The 19,631-nt window shown below is 43.5% G+C and overlaps 1 protein-coding gene across 1 annotated transcript; it reads right to left on the reverse strand.

Moving 5' to 3' along the window:
- Positions 1 to 1,679: 1,679 nt before the first annotated feature.
- Positions 1,680 to 19,178, reverse strand: SLC40A1 (solute carrier family 40 member 1). The gene is made up of 8 exons (XM_080971178.1): positions 19,035 to 19,178; positions 16,868 to 16,935; positions 11,795 to 11,954; positions 10,559 to 10,674; positions 8,743 to 8,869; positions 6,835 to 7,080; positions 5,408 to 6,061; positions 1,680 to 3,884 (listed from the first exon to the last, which is right to left on the reverse strand). Exons 1-8 carry the CDS (start codon positions 19,066 to 19,068, stop codon positions 3,565 to 3,567), a joined length of 1,725 nt encoding a protein of 574 aa, XP_080827304.1. The 5' UTR covers positions 19,069 to 19,178; the 3' UTR covers positions 1,680 to 3,564.
- Positions 19,179 to 19,631: the final 453 nt, after the last annotated feature.

Consider the following 19,631-nt stretch of genomic DNA (forward strand, 5'->3'; position numbering starts at 1 on the left):
TTTAACTAGGAAGAAATATTGACTTATGCTAGGACAGGATAAAGCCCTACCTTACAGCATGCACTTTGTCCCACACTGTGCTGGTTTTTCAGTAAACACATTAAATGTCCTCAGTCCTATTCACGTGCCGCAAGGTCTGTGTAACATCTAGTAAAAACGGACTGAGGACTGGAATTCTAAGTCTAAAGTGATGTTAGCTCTTCTTTTTTTAAGGTAGAGGACAGGGAAGCAAAACTTTACAGAACTTTTCATAGAGGGCCTAGGTGACAGATTTCTGGGTACATACTTGATGGTCACCCAGCACTGGGCAAAAAGTATTCAGCCCAGGGTTTTCCACTGTTTTCAGGGAGAGGGAAAGATCTGTTTATTAGTAGGGGGAGTGCTAGAGAGGGAGAGATGTCTGAAAACCCAGAAACCTTGTCCCATCATGGCTCCCCAAACAAGGATTCTCAGACACCTGCTTCTGCTTGAACTCCTTGAATATGCATTTGACATATTCCAAAGAACACAAATGGCCCTATGCAAGGATGCTTCCATGCAGCTCCACACTGTGTATATATATATATATATATATATATATATATATATTCTTTTATCTTTCCCTGTCTTCCTTTAACAAATGAAGACGCATTGGGAAATGGGGAGGAACTGCCATCCCCAACTGCTGATTAAAAAAACAACAACCTGTGAAGGTTACTGAATACATCACCACTTCTGTCAGAGTATATGCATGCTCCACACCCATGGAGTTTTCCTCCCCAATTAGCACATTTTTCACAAAAAGGGCTGTAGCTCAATGGTTAGACCAGCCTTTCTCCACCTGGGGTCCCCAGATGTTGTTGGACTACTACTGCCATCATCCCCCAGGTCCTGCTAGCTAAGGATGATGAGAGTTGTAGCTCAACAACATCTGGGGACCATGGTTGTGAAAGGCTGGGGGAGAACATCTGCGTAGCATTCAGATCCCAGGGTTGGGAGAGAATCAAATCTGAAATCCTGGAGAGCTGGTTCCACTCATTTCAGACTGAGCTACATGGACCAGTGGTTTGACTCTGTATAGGGCAGCCTCCTGTGATCTTAAGGGGAAATAAAAGCAGAAGAGTGATTCAGTTTTAGCCCAGAACATTCAACTCTGACTGGCTGTGATTCTCCATCATATGCAGAAATCTTTCCCATCACTTGCCCCCAGATCCATTTTACTGAAAATGCTAGCTGAACCCATGCCCTCCTGCAAGCAAGGGAAGAATATGCTCTACTACTGAGCTATAGCTCCATCCCTAAAAAAAGAATGTAATCTTTGTTTTTTCATAAAAAGTTGGATAAGAAAACGTCCATGAAATGTACAGCTGAAGTACTATCAACCAAAAAAAAAGAGTGACTCATAGTTTCAGGTGGCTAAAAAGAAAATTCTGTAGAAGGAAAATCCTGCGGTTGCAAGAACTGATTTCCTCAAATTGTTTTGTGACCTTGCCATCAATCACGTCAGAAATAGTTGTGTCTGCATTCCATTCAAAACAAAGTCTAGTGTCAGTTTCAAAGTTCTAGGGGTCAGGCCAGATTAGAATGAAGCTTTGATGTACAGTCCTTTTAAATTCAGGGTCAGACTATTTCTATACAACTTGACTCATGTGTGTTTGTGTGGAAAGTATACCCCCAAAAATGACAAAAAACCCCAAAAGTGTGAAAAACGGTTTGTATTTTATGCAAACAAATATTTTACAAATATTTAACAGAGATTTAAAATCACACTGCTATCTCTTAGAAAAACTCCCAGGAATACAGTAAAGAGAATTCAACTCTACTGGAAAGCAAAGTGCTCAGGGCAACATTAATACAATTTCCACAAAAGTGCATAAAACGGTTAATGTAAAAAGCATTTCCTGTACACTGTAAAAAGGACTCGGAAAGCATGTTAGCGCATATGGCATTGTCAGTCGCTACCGATCATCAAAGCAGTTTTTACAAGATCATACAGTAAGAAGCCTTTTTACAAAAACAGATTTTTTTTTAATAAAAAAGTACACTTTCCCAGTAAAAGATACTTTGAGATAATATATATATAATCTCGAGTGCATAAGAATATCAACTCTATGAAACATTTAAAGTTGTCCATTATGTGCCACAATCCAACAAGTCTGTGAGCTGAAGTGGGCATCTGAAGGTAGATAACCCTACTGAGTGCAATTCATGCTGGCTGAAAGGTGAGGAACGCAAAGCTACATCCAGCGCACCATGTGCTGGCCATGTGATGCTACAACATGGCAGCCTCGACACCACCTGGAATGGAGAAAGCAGCTGCATGGCGCAACCTGCTTGGGTACATGAGAATCTGATCAAGGACGCGTTCCTTACATTTCAGTCAGCATGGACTATTCATCACTTGCTAACATGTTACGTTCAATAGGTCTGATTTCTCAAAAAATATTAGGCATAGGCATGACTTAAAAGCACACATACACACAAATCAGAACGCTGCCTATTTGAGCCCCATGGGATTGAGTTTCTTCTGCAGATTCCCATTTATTTCAGAAGGCCTTTCCCACAGGGAGGTTTCCAGGTGAATAATTTCTTAGCTACAAACTTTATAGATTTTTTTTGTTTTCCTGACATTAGTGGGCTAAACAAAAATAAGAGGTTGATATTCTCAGCTTAAGGATCTGTACGCATTTTGAACTTTTTTTTTAAAAGGGCCAGTGTAATGCTTTCACACTTTTTTATATCAAACACACAAAGCCAGCTCATGTATCTTCCCCTTAACACTATGGAATCAAGTTTCGTAAATAGGATGTAAGGCCCTAAGCTTTACAATGCTATATTCGTACCTGCTGCTCTCGGTTCCTAAGAAGTGCTGCAAATATATTCTACAATATCGTTCACTATTCCTTATTCCAAAGAGCATACTTAAAACAATAAAGGCATTTCTTCCAAGAAGAACAACCATCACAGAAAGACAGATTTTGGTGGCAAACCCATTGAAATTAATGAGCACGGCTAAGTTAGGTCCATTAATTTTAATAGGTCTACTCTTGAGTAAAGCACATAACTCTTTTGCTCATTTGTGTAACGTTTTGGTCATGTTTCTTGGCAATTTCGTTAAAGACAAAATATAGTACATCTATGTTACATTGGGGGATCACTGGTCATATTACAGAGGATGCAATAGTTATTTAAAACTGGTTTTAATTTCTTTGTTCCAAATCCGCATGAAATTTTTTTTTTTGGGGGGGGGAGGCGGAATCAGAACAAAATTCATTCTCATTCAATTTGTCTTTTGATTTATGGTATTTATCTTTTATTTATTTTTATTTTTAACTATCATTCTTACAAAAAAAAAAACACTACTCAGGAGATCTCCCCTTAAATAAATAAGCTATGCCACTTCTAACTGGGGAAAAGCCACACGTGATCATGTGCCCAAAGGCAAAACAGTTTGAGAAGCGTTGAGGTGGAGCGTTGAGCACCACTTTTAAGAGGTACCAGCTACCCCTGACCCATAATAAAGCATATATATATATGTACATGGACAGGAAAAACAAGCGCTGGCAGCAATAAGTGAAACTCTCTCTAGACGCTTGACGCATCACAAGCTGGTGGGTCGTCAGACACCGATTTTGGCACAGGGGTACAGCAGAGAAAGACATTCCTCCCCAGGGTTTTATGGGCAAACCGGAAGTACATGAGATGGCCCATTGCAACGAAGGAAACAGAAATAAGCACCAGCAATCCGAAAGCTTCTGGGTTAGGAGCTAGGATGACCATGATAAAATGCAGGAGATCCAGAAGGTAATTCATGGAGTTTTGGACGCCATTTATGATACCTCTTTCTGATTCTATCACGTTTTCTTGCAGCAACTGCGTGACGGTCAGGTCAAAAGACCACAGTCCTGTTAAGACAAATACAAAGGGAATTTGTTCAGTTCCTGCTTGGGGGGCAAAAAAGGAAAGCCACACAAGATATCTCATGTATCTCCAAAAGTTAAAAGACCTTCTTTTCTACAGCTGATTTGCAAACGTAGAGACAATTTCCATGCCTTAATGAAATGAACCAAAGTAAAACTCATGCCTATTTTTTGCCTCTAGGTGAATTTTTCTTCTTCTGTATATAAGTAAAAATGCCTAACCTATTCACCTCTTGGAAAAATAAAGAGATTGCTTGTTAACTGAGAACACAAACCTGTCTTTGTGTTTATCTGGAAATCAGTACTAAAGCATCAGATGGGGCTTACCTTCTAGAAGGCGCATTTAGGATTGCAACTTAGATAATTAAGAAAGGATGTGAACTATCAAAACCTAAAATATATGCAATGTCATCACTCTTTAACTATTCTCTCAACAACCTTCCTAGACTCCAGTACTAATGCACAGTTCTGCTTTGTTGTGGGACTATTCAGGGTGAATGTCAGCATAGTATATTTGCTTGGAAACTAGTTTCTGCCTTGCATGTTATGCAAAGATCATATATATGCAAGGAACGTGAACCTACAATTTCTGCACAAGCAATTCTACATCATATTTAGGCTACAATCCTTTCTCTTAAAATCTGATTTAAGCAAGAGGATCTTCCAACTACTGGAGAGGTCTAAATTGTTATTTAAAGCATCAGAAACAGTCATCTAAATGTCTAAAAGGAAGATGGAGGCAGCTTGGTTTTTCCTGCTTCAAAGGGCAGAACCCAAACCAATGGATTCAAGTTACAAGAAAGCAGATTCTGACTCAACATCAGGAAGAACTTTCTGATGTAAGAGCTGTTTGACAGGGGAACAGACTCCCTCAGGAGCTGGACTCTCCTTCCTTGGAGGTGTTTAAGCAGAGGTTGGATGTCTATCTGTCATGGATGATTTAGTTGAGATTCCTGCATCTCAAGAGGTTGGGACTAGACGACCCTCGGGTACCCTCCCCGCCCTAGAATTTTATGATTCTATGAACCAGTAGGAGAACACTTCAATCTCCCAGGACATTCTATACAAGATCTCAAAGTAGCTGTTTTACTACAAAGGAATTTCAGAAATAGACTGGAAAGAGAAGCTGCTGAATTGCAACTCATTACCAAACTTAAAACCATGGAGAGACCTGGTTTGAACAAAGACATTGGATTCTTATCCCATTATACATGACTAAGCCATTTCTCACCTTCTCACCCCTTGCCTTTTCCTGTAAGACCTATTACAGTCGTTAAGAGTCGTCAGCAAGCTCATCTCAGCTATCTGCCAATCTCCCATTCCCACCACCCTTCTGAGTAATACCCCTCCCCACCTTCTCACTATATAGAAGGATCTGGCAACTTCTGTTTCAGTGTATCTGAAGAAGTGTGCTTGCACACGAAAGCTCATACCAAGAACTAACTTAGTTGGTCTTAAAGGTGCTACTGGAAGGATTTTTTTTATTATGATTCTATGAGTTAACTTACCAATTCTCGCAGCAATGACTCCTGCAAACAGAAGGCTTACGGAGACAATAGGCACAGGGTTGGGAGCCAAACCCGGATCAGAAGTTGACTCATTGAACAAGGAAGGCATTCCAGTTGTAAAGGGCATTTCCAGGAGCTCGCCTTGAGGCGCCATAGTAGGCAACGGGTTACTTTCAAACAATCTAGCACTGATGTCAGCAAACGGGGAAACAGTCAGATCCAAAGGACTTCCAGGCATGAACACCGAAATCACACACAAGACGAGGGAAGCCAACTGGGCCACTCCAGAGATGATACCCGTACGAACCAGGCCACACCTGCGACGCAGCCAGGTGAAGGCAACAGTACCCAGGATTCCAGTTATGGCCGAACCCCCCATTAAGAGGCTTAGAGTGGAACCACTCAGTCCCTGAGTATATGCATAGCCAGTAGTAATGCAGTCAAAGCCTAGGACAGTCATGTAAAGGAACGCAAGGGCCATTCCTGCAAGGAACACCGGCTGGTTGTAGTAGGCCACCCATCCGTCCCGGAACGTACTGAAAGGCTCAGCCATCCGAGAAAGACAGCTAACTTCTTCCTCCAGTTTGGGCTCAAAGACAGCCATGTCTTTCTCGCCAATTAACTGGACTCCTTCGTTGGGCTTTGACTCGCCACCTGTGGACCGAGACAAGAGTTAAGTACTGCCAAGGAAAAACATTGTATTGTGCCATTACTTTATTTCGACAGTGGTTCGTCAAACTACAGCTAGAAGTCCTGTTAGCAAGAACTCTTGTGAGCAAGGAGAACTCAGGAGAGCCTACATGCTTTCTGCCACTCAGCAGACCGTTCAGCTGCACCCAGGTCTTAAGTATCTGGCTTAAACCAAAGAATGTGGATCATTAGGACAGTAGCAGTGTTTGACACTGCGCTAGTTTTGCCATTTCATTTCATTTGTCTGTTTTAATGGATTTTTTTTTTTTTTTTTAAAAAGGACATCACTTTGGTATTTTCCTACTAATGAAAGGTAGTATATGATGATGATGATGATGATTACAAAAAACAATATTCAAGAATATATTTAACTCATTTTAAAAGGATCAGCTTTTGAAGGAATATATTTGTGACTGGCAGATGCACTTGGCAGATGGAATTAGAAGGTGATCACTAGGTGCCGACAGAAGCAGGAGTGATAGTAATATGTATGGAATCCACCTGTAGGAAACAAGCAAGTTTAACATTTCCAAACAAATTCAAAAGACCTTTTTGTAGTGCAATCCATTTTGGAAGCATTCTATGAAAAGAGATGGACTGGGGCTGCAACTCTTCACACAGTGAGAGAGTAAGTCTCCTTCAACACAATAGGGCTTGCTTTTGGGAAGCTGTACGTAGGTTTATATCTTATAGGTCATTTCTATTTGGCCAAATACACTCCTTGGAAATACTGGTACCTTTCTGCATGTTCAGCTGCTTCAGTTCTGACTCCTCAACCTTTGAACTGGATTTATGAGCCAAAGCAGGAGTTTTCTGGTAAACTTTCCACAGCAGCATATATTCTGCACACATGGAAATCAAGTTCCACCCAGAAATGAATCCGCAGCCAATCACAGGTGATCCAAAGGTCATTATCTGCCCAACAGCCATTGGGGCCAAGATATTGGTCAGCTGGTCAATTCTTCGTATTGTAGCGTTCATATCTGTAAGGGAACATTGGAAAACGCAAAATTGGCACTTGATATAGAAGCTGGGAACCCCAAATTCAATACTATTTACTTGCACACAAAGATCTCCTAAAGATTTCAATAAAATTTACTACAAACAAGTAAGCCTTGATTCAGAGGCCAACACTCAGACCTTCTATATTATATACTATCCTTTTGTTTTCCTCCTCATACTGCCCCAGAAACTTCTTAAATAATCATACATACACAGATCATTGTTATTTTTTTAAGTACAAACAGGCCAGAAGCTCCTCAAAGACTTGGCAGCACAACTGAATTACAGCAAAAAGTATGTAGCTTCTCACATTTCCTCTCTCTTCAAATGTACCTGTAGCCCTGTACAGTAAAGATAGCAGCCGCAGTCTTTTGGCTCCACCACCTCATCTCCAATAGTCTTAACATACAATTTCTGTTGGATTACTGTGCAGAGATTCTCCTGCAGGTGATCTCAGTGATCAAGCGGGGATATAAGGGTTCAGGCGATTCCTGAGATATCCTGGACCTAAGTTGTTCAGGGCTCTGTAAATTCATACAACAACCTTCAACCTGGACAACAACACATAACACCAGTGAAAACGGCTAAACTGGCTACCCATCTACTACCAAGCCGGGTTCAAGCTCCTTGTATTAATTTACAAAGCCCTGAACAGCTTAAGTCCAGGCAACCTAAGGGCCCTGCCTGAATCTTTACATCCCAGTTTGATCTCTGAGATCATCTATAGGAGGTGTTGTTGCTTGTCCCCTGAGTTGGTGAGGCTCACTGGACATGGACAAGAAACAGTGTCACCAGCCCAGCCCTGTGGAATGTTCTTCCAAAATATGCAGCAGGTGTCTTCTATTTTGACCTTCAGACGACTGCTGAAAAGTTTTCTTTGTTCCCAGGCTTCTGCAGACAATTAAGACAAACACTTTCTGCAACAGTTGTCTGATTATCTTTGTGAATTTGTTTGCATGGTTTTTGTTGTGTATATGTAATTGTTGCAAACCACTTTAGTGTGTTTTTTTAAAAAAATGAAGTTGTGGTATACAGGTTTTTGTTTTTTTTTTAATCTTTAAATAAATAAAGGCACTTCAAGTCCAAACATGTACAAGCAACTAAAATCAACAGAATGTGGTCTAGATTGTTGAAACATCCTGGAGCTTACTGACTCCATCTGCGCAGGCTTACAACTGGGGTTTAAGGCTTGCCATATGGCAACACAGTTCACCCCTCTTACAACAGAGGATATTGGCAAGAACTCATCGCACCTGGTAAAATTAGATCGATGCTTACCCTTGTACTACTGCAAGAAATATTTTCGTAGTAAAAATGTGACAAAGCATTGATTCTAAACACAGCTGTGTAAAAAGTTCTGTGTTTGTTCAACCTTGGCAGTGTAATAGCTGAACTATAACAAGGGCCACAGAGCATAATGTCTACATGACCAACTGATAATCCACTTATTATAATTAGCTACTCTCCTGCTCTCTCTGAACAAGAAAGAGGAGGGAAGAGAAACAAATATAATCTGCCCTTTATAACCTGATGTTGACTCACGACTCCTGTAACACAGAAAAATGTGCTGATTTCAGCTAGTATAAAGCCAAGTATACAGAGTAAAATAGTTTTTAAGATAACCAAAACCCAATATACATCACCTGCTAATTTGCTCCTGTTTTCACCCGCAACAACGACGACCCAGTCTCTCTGTATGGTAATTGATGTGGCAGTGCTGGCAAGATTTGCAATGTTTGCTATTGTGATGACTAGGATATAGCAAAGGGTCTGCAGGAATGGAAAGAGACGTTCAAGCATAAGGAAAACAAATCAACCACTCTCCCTCAAACTGCCAAATTACAATTTACTTCTTGTTTACTTCTTGCCCACAACCATTGTCTGCTAGCAGATGCATCTTCCACTGCCTCAAAAACCATCCTTTGTCTTCTCTTCCCTCTGTATGGACATAAAACTAGAGCGATCCAAAACCATTAAGGTATAGCAGGTATCCCCATTTGGCCAGCCAGGCCATTATGGCCAAGCCACACCCACCTGCCCAACAGGTAAAGTCATGGCTGGACCAGAAAGGGATTTGCAGGTACTGCTGATCAGCTGATTGATGATGCCTTCCAAAGGTGCTTTGAAGTCCAGACCATCAACAGATTGTTGGGGCTTCAAAGCGCAGTGCTCTCTACAGAAGATTTAAAAGATCCCAGCACAGCCCAAGCTGCCCTAGTGCCTACAGATTTATTTATTTTTAAACCAGTGTTTCCCCCCCCCCCTCTCTCTCCTTAAAGAAGGCTTGAATACATTATGACATCAGGTGATAGACAGGCATGTTGTTCACCTGCCCAAGTTGGCCTATAGCAGGCCGAGAGAGATAAGGAACTGGCCAGTTCCTCACCCCTAGTATAAAGAAAAGAGTGTCCTTGAAAGCTGGACCATTGTTCAGTTCAGATAATCCATCAAGCCATGATGTGTGAGATCATGAATGTGGCTTAACCCTTGAGTTTCTTGTTCTGGCTTGGCAGGCAAGGACTAATCATAGTTTGCTGGTTGAAAAGCCTTCCTCTTCTGAAAAAGGAACTCTGAGAACGCCTGACCAGATTTTGAGAGCCACCCCCCCTCCAAATGACGCCACTGGTAACCACACAGAGTACAGAAGTTCATGTTTAACAGTGCAAACCTGTACATTACGGCTAGGGAACCTGAGTCCCTCCATATCTTGTTGGACTCCCAACTCCCAACAGCCCCAATCATAACGGCCTGTTGTGAGGGTTGACAGGAGTTGTGACCTACCAATACCTGAAGGGACAGAACTTCCCCACTCCTGCTGTGCACGTCCACTCAAGAGAAAATGTCACTGTTTACTCAAAGGTAAGCATGTATAAAGGTAAAGGGACCCCTGACCGTTAAGTCCAGTCGCGGACAACTCTGGGGTTGCGGCGCTCATCTCGCTTTACTGGCCGACGGAGCCGGCGTTTGTCCACAGACAGTTTTTCCGGGTCATGTGGCCAGCAGGACTAAGCCTCTTCTGGCGAACCAGAACAGCACACGGAAACGCCGTTTACCTTCCCGCCGGAGCGGTACCTATTTATCTACTTGCACCGGTATGCTTTCGAACTGCTAGATTAGCAGGAACAGGGACTGAGCAACGGGAGCTCACCCCGTCGTAGGGATTTGAACTGCTGACCTTCTGATCAGCAAGCCCTAGGCTCTGTAGTTTAGACCACAGCGCCACCCGCGTCCCTTAAGCATGTATAAGATTGCTTTACTATTGATCTAGGATGGGACCAACCTTATTGGCCTAGCAAGAGGAAATCCATTTAAGCACTGACAACAGACTATATTCGATTGAATCCATTAAGTACTGTGACATCAAAAAGCTTCAGGCTGACTGAAAAGGCAACAGTGCTATCATAATCAAATGTTTATCAATGGTTTTTTTGATAAAAATGATGAGGTTTGTGCACTTACCAGAAGCCACCCATGATATAGAGCCAAAAGCTGAGTCTTAAACAGGAAGACCATCATCAGAAGGATGCCACACAAGATGACCGATGCATTCTGCACAATTAAGGATGTCTGGGCCACTGTTTAAGATAAAGGGAGAGGAGGGGAAATTGCAATTTAGGTCATGCCAACAATGACAATAGGAAATATGCAACCAATGGAAGACCTTGCACCTTTTCACGCAACTTTCTCTTCAATATTTAAAGCAAAACATGTTTCGTGTTTACAGACTCCTGGCTTCTGTTATTTCTCCCAGCACTTTGAGGGACAAAAAAGGGGGGAGTGGATGCATAAGACCAACACTTGGTTCAGATTGCTCCCTAGGATATAACACCCGCAAGTCTAAAGAAATTAAAATATGACTCTAAATGAAGAAGACATTTGGTAAGAATTATGTTGAAGCTGTCTGGCTTGCTCCACCAGCAAGAGTAACTACGCCTTCGCTGAGTAACCCCCTTGGGCTTAGTGTTCAAACATGGAGTAATTGTTCACCCATTGGGCCCTGCCTTCAAAACAAAGGCATAATTTTTTAAAATGCTAACGCCTCAGCCAAGAAGGAAACACCTAGCGTGAGTAGCTGAAATGTACTACTAATGGCAGTAATTATTTAAAATTAGCTTTAAGCAGGTCACATAATTATACTGTCTGCAAAATGCTTAGTCCAAGAGACAAGGCATATGAATTTTGCAGAGAATATGTGACCATTACAGCCCTGCCACACAGGTTTTATAAAGAGGATAGGCCTTGTTGTACACAGTGGTACTTGCTTCTGAGTAAACCTGGATAGAACTCTGCGAGCTTGCACAGTTATTCTTTACCAGCTCCGAATGAGATACTAATCAAACTTTCAATGCCTCTAGCATTTTATTCAAATATTCTACACCTTGATAAGGCTCATCATTTTCAGACTGGCATAAAATTAACTAAGCCATACTCAGAGTAGGCCTACTGAAATCAATGGGCATACATTAGTCGTGTCTATTGCTTTTAGCAGCTGTACACTGAAGTTGAGATACAACCCAGTGCCACATGGGTGAGGGGAATGCTTGAAAACTTGCAATCATCATCATCATCATCATCTATTTAGAAAGTAAACATTGGCGTAAGCCATTTTAACACCTTCCATCTTGTTTTCTGTGATTTGGGGTCCACTTAACACATGTCAACATTCTTCATCAAAACCACTAAAACATGACTAACCTTTGAGCCTTGGGTTCTTGTCTACCCAGTCTCCAATAATGGCTCCCAGAAGAAGAACTGAACCTGCCACAACCAGCCCATAAACAGCAGTCAAGAGCAGACTGTTTCCGTACAGTTCAACCAGGAAGACCGACACTGCAAAGTGCCACATACGATCTCCCTAGAGGGGGAAACAAAGAGATTTAGTTCAATACTAAATCATGTGCTGCACATAACAATTTAGGGCAGAGCTTTCCAAACCTTTCATGTTGGCGACACACTTTTTAGACATGCATCATTTCGCGACACACTAATTCAGTTTTACTAGCAAACCGGTGGGCTACCTGCTCCCTTTGCAGCCCTGGGAGGAGCGCAGGGAGCATTCACGGGACACACCTACACACTGCAGCCGACACACTAATGTGTTGTGACACACATTTTGGAAAGCTCTGCTTTAGGGTGTCTATAAAGTATCCAAGAGTGTCTTCCCCATATTTTTGGGTAAGACGCTCCCCGTGAATCTCCTTCCTTGAGGGGCCCCACCTTCTTGCCCTTGTCACCATTGCCCTTTCCCTGGCAAGGGACTAAAAAGACAACCTAAACACAAAACGAATAAACGAAGGCACCAGACAACTACCCTCCTTTATTATCTCCCACGCTGAAGTTCCTTGCATCCTTCTCATTGGTTACCTGAACTGTTCAGCCCCTGTAATAACCCAACATCCTCCTCCTTCACAGCACTTTAACTCCAACGTTGGTTTCTTGGAAGTTGGAGCCCTTGAAACTGTTCCAACTCTGCTTGAAGTTGACTAGATTTCAACTTCTATATATGTAGAACCCAATAAATCCTGCAAGCGCTGCAATGGAAACTTCCCCATTATCCTAGCAACTGCGATAGCAGATGAACTCTGATGAAATGCCCGTAACTGTTTTACTGTTACTCAGATAAATATACAGAACAGGAGCTTGGGTGGCATAATAAATCTGCTGTTGAAAAAACCAGAAACCCAGTAGTTTCCTCATCTGTCACAAAGCAATAGCTGTGTACCAGACAGGTTACTCCTACAGTAATCCTTAATTTGCACTGGACAGGTTACATTGCAGGCAATGGGACTGTTACACAGTAAGTCAATTATTGCCTGTGACCCCCATTATCTGAGTGGAAGGGTCATGTCGTCTAATGACCCTTTAAAGGCCATCTGTCAGACAAGCTAGCTAAGGGGTGTCGCTGACATTCATTTATTTTGTGATGTTCACATTCCAGCAATCTACCTTCCTCTGAAAAGTCCTAAATGTGTGTTCAGCAGATAAGTTTCTCACTTTGATAAGCAGCAGAAAGGGGGCAATTGCCGATAACAAACATGGAACGCACCAGTGCGGCCAGCATTGAAATGTTGCAATGAATGTGTGCTTCTCTTCAGTGTTCTAGCCAAGCTAGCCTCCACAATTCTCCATTCTATTGGTCCTACCAACCAGTTTGGCCCCCTCCAATATTCAGCCCACACTCTGTAGCCTCTAAGCGTGCTCAGTCTTCACTGGGTTGTTTTGTGGTCCCTTTATCTAAGTCCCCACCACCTCCGCTGGAAATATTCTTTGGTATTTCTGAAAACCTTGAGACTCCCCTGAACATGCTGGTGCCTCCTCTCTTGTGTGTGGGTTGCGCCTTTTTGGCTACAAAAGCAACAACACTCACTTCTGAAAACACTGGGAACGGTTGTTTAATGCCTGAAAATAGCCAAGGGAGCAAGAAAAACAACAATCTGGTAACAACTAAACCAAAGGACCTATGGAAGACTTTAGCTAAGCGCATAAGGGTAATGCCACACACTGCATTTTTGGGTGTGCATGTAAAGCTGTTCTTAAGTTGTAAATGTAATAAAGCAATGCGTATGAGTAAATACACTCACTGAGGAGCCACGTTTGACGTAAGTGCCCTTACGGATCATCCTGGGATTGAAAATATGAAATTACCTTAACTTGATATAGTTACTAGAAGCAGAATTTTCGTCTCTAAAAATGTAAGTTGTTTTGGCTGTTCCATAAAGGTCCTAGCTGAAGCCACAGGTGTAACCCGAGATTAAATGCTTAGTTATTGCTTGTGACAGCTGTCAGACTGAGCACAACATTCTCTTGGAGACAAAGGAGGAGTTCCTTGCCACAAAACTAACAACCAAAAGCAAGCATGGATACAGTTGCCTGCAATATTTAAGCATCCTTTAATTCAAATATTTAAAGTCTTGGTTCCACAAAGTGTGTGTCTGTTTGTGTATTGCTTCTGCAAAGTTAGCTACTTAAGAAAGTGTTTCTTTGCCTGTTTATTTTCTTATTAAGAGAGAAAAGCAGTGAGTCAGACACTAAGGCTGTCATGGGTGGCACAAACCAATTGTTAGCAAATTAAACTGGGGAAGTTAATTAGCTTCTTATGCCTTCATACGAACCCCGTGCCTCAGAAGCAATTCCCAGTAAAAACAAATGAAACTAGAAGGATTCCACCCTCTGCATACCCACAAACAGGACAATCTGTTGTGCTTCAGAACTTGCCTTTGTTAGACAGAGGCATCGGGGTGCTATGTAGCAAAACTGGGGCATGGTTAGGTTAAACACCTACTGAACTGAAATGTTTTGTTTTGCTGATTTGCACCTAAGACACCTCTGGTTATAACCACAGACATTAGTAATAGTAATAATAATAATAATAATAATAATAATAATAATAATAATAATTTATTTATACCCCGCCCATCTGGCTGGGTTTCCCCAGCCACTCTGGGCGGCTTCCAACAGAACGCTAAAATACAATAACCTATTAAACATTAAAAGCTTCCCTAAACAGGGCTGCCTTCAGATGTCTTCTAAAAATTTGGTAGTTATTTTTCTCTTTGACATCTCGTGGGAGGGCGTTCCACAGGGCGGGTGCCACTACCGAGAAGGCCCTCTGCCTGGTTCCCTGTAACTTGGCTTCTCGTAGCGAGGGAACCGCCAGAAGGCCCTCAGAGCTGGACCTCAGTGACCGGGCTGAACGATGGAGGTAGAGACGCTCCTTTAGATATACTGGACTGAGGCCGTTTAGGGCTCAAAAGAGAATACCTGCTGCCTCCACAACAACAGTCAAGATGTTCTTTCTGTACTACAGCACCACTCCACACATGCCTGAATTGCCACTATCTTTCAATGACCGATTTTTATCCTAAAAAAGGGGGTGAAGGGGGAGGCCTTTTTCCCTGGAAAAACCAACTGGCTTATGTGTGCTCAACTCTGAACTGAACTATGGAACCTATCTCTCTATCACATCTTGAACAAAACATTTCAACCTCTCCCACCCGCAAATTCATGGTCGGTTAAGGACACAGAGGGGTTTTCATTAGATAGAGACCCTTTTAAAGTAGGGGTGAGGAACAGGAGGCTCTCCAGCTCCCATCAGTCCCAGCCAACATAGCCAACAGCCAGGGTTGAGCGGAGGTCCAACGTATTTTAAGGACCAATCTACCTAAATTATAAGCCACAATTCTAGACACAGATGTGGGCAGGCAGAGCAGAAGGGTGTGCATGGCCAGAGGTGTAAAGAGCTGCTTATTACAGCTGGTCACCCAGCTGAACAAGCAAGCCCGTTTTAAATAGAAAAAGCAGGTTCCAAGGTGAACAGCTACAGTGGAGCCATTCAAACAACCTTTGTGCTTTATGCATGTGCTTTGCCCATGATATGACAGCCAAGAATTACAATTTCAACCTGACACATTAAAAAAAAGCACATTTAGTGCTCCTCCTGAAATCCATGGGAATTGCAAAGCTTAACTCTAGCTAGATCGTGCCCCAAGTATTTAATGGTGAGTTTAGGAAAATTCTTTATTGCACTGAATAGTGAGATACTCACTTCCAACCAGGAATGGCCCAATAGATTTTTCTGCTTCAAAGGACAAGATGGAGCCCCATTCCACATAAAAAGTTCAACCTTACTTCAGCACTGGTTAGTGGACAGTGTCTTCCATTGCACCCAAGGGCAGCAGCCTGGGTTTAGGGTTTGGGGCCGACCGAGTGGTACCCACAGCTCTGTTCCTCAGTACCTGCCCAGTTCCCAGCATTTGCTGTCTTGCTCTGACTAATGGCAAAGCTGTCCCTGAGCAAACTATGGCCAAACTAAAGAGAGGCTTTGCTGAAACCCCAGTCCTAATCATGTGTGTCTTTTCACCTTCTTGCAATATCAACCTTAGTGGTTTTGCTGTGTCAGTTTAATGCCATGTTTTGTGGCACTGTGCTGACACAGATGTACTATATGCTGCCACAAAGATCATAAGCTCTGTGTTCCTGCATGACAGTCACTGGGGAACAGCATATAAAAATTAATTTAACTTGCCTTCTACAGAGAAAGAAAAAAGTTTGCCTTTTATTTGAATCAGGACAGAAGCTTCTCAGTGCACGTATGGGTTGTATTATTATTATTATTATTATTATTATTATTGCTCCTTGGAAATGCTGTGTCTTAACCATCCCCTTTTGCTAACAAACATTCTTCCTCATAAATCACTGATAATTTTATCAATTTTTTAAGCACATTTGCCCCAATTCTACACACTAGAGTTGCCTATGCAAACAAAATAAATATCTCTTGGTACGGGAAAGGAGAAAAATTCCAGCAACAACAATTATTATTATCATTATCATTATCTATACCCCGCCCATCCAGCTGTGCTTCCCCAGCCACTCTGGGCGACTTCCAACACATATAAAAACAGAATAAAAATTCAAACATTTTAAAAAAAAACTTTAGCCAACCAGGCCTTTGCATACTGCTGAAAATAAGTCAGAATATTGATATCAAAGCTCTTTAACAAAGCTGAGATCTACATTATTCTTCATTGAAAAGCATAGGCTCTGGTCCTAACAGAGCTGAAACCTGTGATGGGGCTTGCTAACGAATTCAGGACCAATGTGTCAGAGCATATTTTATTAAATGTATTGTTGCACATTTCCCCTGAATTGTGGCATGATATCACACAGCACAACCCCCTCTTGTTGATATATGCTACAGTTGTCCACAAGTCATCCTGCTATACAGACCAGCCAAATGTATATTATCTACGGTTATACATTACTTACCCAAGTGGACAGGGAATGGCCAAGGTACAGTAGGAATTTTGCAGAGGTGAAATAACTGGCACAGGATCCTAAGATGGAAACAGAAGAGTTGTCATTTAAGTGTGTCCTGCAAATTCACTTTTCTTGTGCAGCTAGACCAGGGGTCAGCAAACTTTTTCAGCAGGGGGCCAGTCCCCTGTCCCTCAAACCTTGTGGGGGGGCCAGACTATAATTTGGAGAGAGAAAATGAACAAATTCCTTTGCCCCACAAAATCCTATGCATTTTAAATAAAAGCACATGTTCTACTCATGTAAAAACACCAGGCAGGCCCCACAAATAACCCAGAGATGCATTTTAAATAAAAGGACACATTCTACTCATGTAAAAACACACTGATTCCTGGACCGTTCACGGGCCGGATTTAGAAGGCGATTGGGCAGGATCCAGCCCCGGGGCCTTAGTTTCCCTACCCATGAGCTAGACAGTGGCCAAGCTTCTACCATCATCTCTGCCGTTGTTTAGTATCGTTATTTAGCTTAATAAATTTGAGTAAAGCACCAAGACAGCTTGACAACTACCTATAGGTTCCAGGCTTTGCATAAAGAAATATCCACCTCTGTTAACACCAAGTTTTATTAAATGTCACAAGGCACTTAGTTTTTTCCATCTATCTAGTCTGCCACATTTTTTCCAACTATCTTGAGACCTGCTGCCTTAGTCCCAATTTAACGTCCATGCATCGTCCGCCAGAATTATTTCATGCGCTACTCGGAAGAGCTGCTATGCAATTCTAATGGCAAAAAGTTATGAACAAAATTCCAACAGTGGTCCTACCTCCTTTTGACATAAAAGCCATCACAACTAACGCCACACATGCACTTTTCTAGGTTACAGGGATATGAGCCTTTCAACCAAGCTAATGAAAGCAGAAGTATGCAGATGTTTCTCTCTTCAGTGTGAAAACCACCACAAAGTTTCTCCTCTTCTTCAGCAACCTCATTTTATACCTCATGGTTGCAATCCAGCATTACCTGTGTGCCCTCTTCCCATGTAAGGGAATATAGCCCCACAAAGCATAACACGTCTTCTCCCAGACATAGCCAGGATTCCAACGCATCTTGGATTTCTTCTGCTAAAGAATTCCTTCTCCTAAATAGGAGCTGGCTGCCAAAACATAGGAAGCTGCCTTAGACCACTGATCCATCTAGTTCGGCACCATCTTTCCTGACGGGCAGCGATTCTCCAGGTCTTCAGACATAGGACACCCGCTGCCGTAACTGGACTGAAGTTGGGGTCTTCTGCATGCAAGGCAGCTGCCCTCTACCAATGGGCTACGGGGGCCCTTCGTCAAACTGCTGAACTGTCCAGCAAAAGCAAGGTACAGTCGTACCTTAGTTCTCGAGCAGAATGCGTTTCAAGAGTCCGTTCAATTCCTGAAACCATTCGCGGCTTCCAATTGGCTGCATCCTGCAGCCAACTGGAAGCTGCGGAAGCCGCGGCAGACGTTCGGCTTCTGGAAATGGTTCAAAAACCAGAACACTCACTTCCGGTTTTCGATCGTTTGGGAGCCAAAACGTGTGAGTTCCAAGACGTTTGGCCACCAAGGCATGACTGTACTTTGCAAGAGCGCTTACAGCGCACCCATCAGCGCAGCGACTTTTGTTGCGGGCTGGGTGCATGTGCACCCACTACCACACTCGGCACCCAGTGCCGGATTAAATCCTATGGAGGCCCCTGGGCAGTCGAAATATCACCAATTACCTCCTAGCAAGTTTTATGAACTCACAACACACCCACTCACAGAAAGCTTCGTTTCTGGAGCGGGTAACACCGAACTAAGAAAACTCGGTTGCCATTTTCCCTTCAAGATCAAATCAGTATTCTTTCGATCCCTTGTCGCAGAGCCCTCTCAAAGGTCCATAGGGGCCGGTGGCTCCTCTCTACCTGTGTGGTAACGAGACACTGCGGGCAAGCGCCTGGCGCTGTGCGCGCAGAAGAGAATCCAGCGCAGCTCGCGCGTAACGCGCCTCGCGGAGCGCGCGCGCGCCTTTGCGCAAACTCCCTCCTTCCCCCGTGCGCGCAAGACCTCTCCATGACCCGCTTCCCCGCGTCAACAAGGAGCGAGCCAGCCTCGCCACCTGCGCCCGTGCGCTCAGCCCGCGTCCCTCTCCGCGCCCTGCGACTCACCACAGCATCCTTGCTTGCTTTGCTGTTCTGCCATGGCTTATATAGATCAGCTTGGCACCGCTGAGTTGTTGTTGTTTTTAAAAATCTCTCCCCGGGGGAAGGGGGGGTCCTTTCCTCTCGGCGGCTTGTTGCTCTCGTGAGAGACACGCGCGCACGCACACACACGCGACGAGCGCAGCGGCTAGCTCGGGGGTACCCGGGAGAGGAGAGCGGGGCAGAGCGCAGCGCCAAGAAGAAGCAGCGGACGAAACGGCCTAACCCCCGTGTTGCTCTTTCCAAACTTAGCTATCACTGTAGCTGAAGTTGGAAAGAAATGGCCTTATGGGCAGGTGGCCGCGACGCGACCGCTCCGCTGGGAATGGGGACCCCGCAAGGCGCCCACCAACTTCCTCAGGCTGCGGCTCCTCCTGCCCGAGCTGACCCCTTGGGCTCTGTCCTGGCGCTAGGGCGAGCCGACCCTTTATATAGAAGCGAGGGGCCGCGCGAAGGTGGAGGAGTTCCCCGGAGTCGCCTATCAGCGGCCGGCAGATCTGCATATCCCCTCCCGCCCGTCCTGACTGTGCGAGCTGCGCCTTCTGCAAGGGAAGAAGGGATGGC

The sequence above is a fragment of the Podarcis pityusensis genome (genome assembly GCF_964106645.2).
Source record: "Podarcis pityusensis genome assembly, chromosome: 1".
Lineage (NCBI taxonomy): Eukaryota > Metazoa > Chordata > Lepidosauria > Squamata > Lacertidae > Podarcis > Podarcis pityusensis.

Excerpts from the sequence above, each read along its gene's own strand:
- SLC40A1 (XM_080971178.1), bottom strand. The coding sequence starts at position 19,068 with ATGGCAGAACAGCAAAGCAAGCAAGGATGCTGTG. Across the intron at positions 10,675-11,794 it reads CAAGAACCCAAGGCTCAAAG|TGGCCCAGACATCCTTAATT; the intron begins GTTAGTCATGTT and ends TATCTTAAACAG. Across the intron at positions 6,062-6,834 it reads GCAGCTGAACATGCAGAAAG|GTGGCGAGTCAAAGCCCAAC; the intron begins GTACCAGTATTT and ends CTCGGTCCACAG.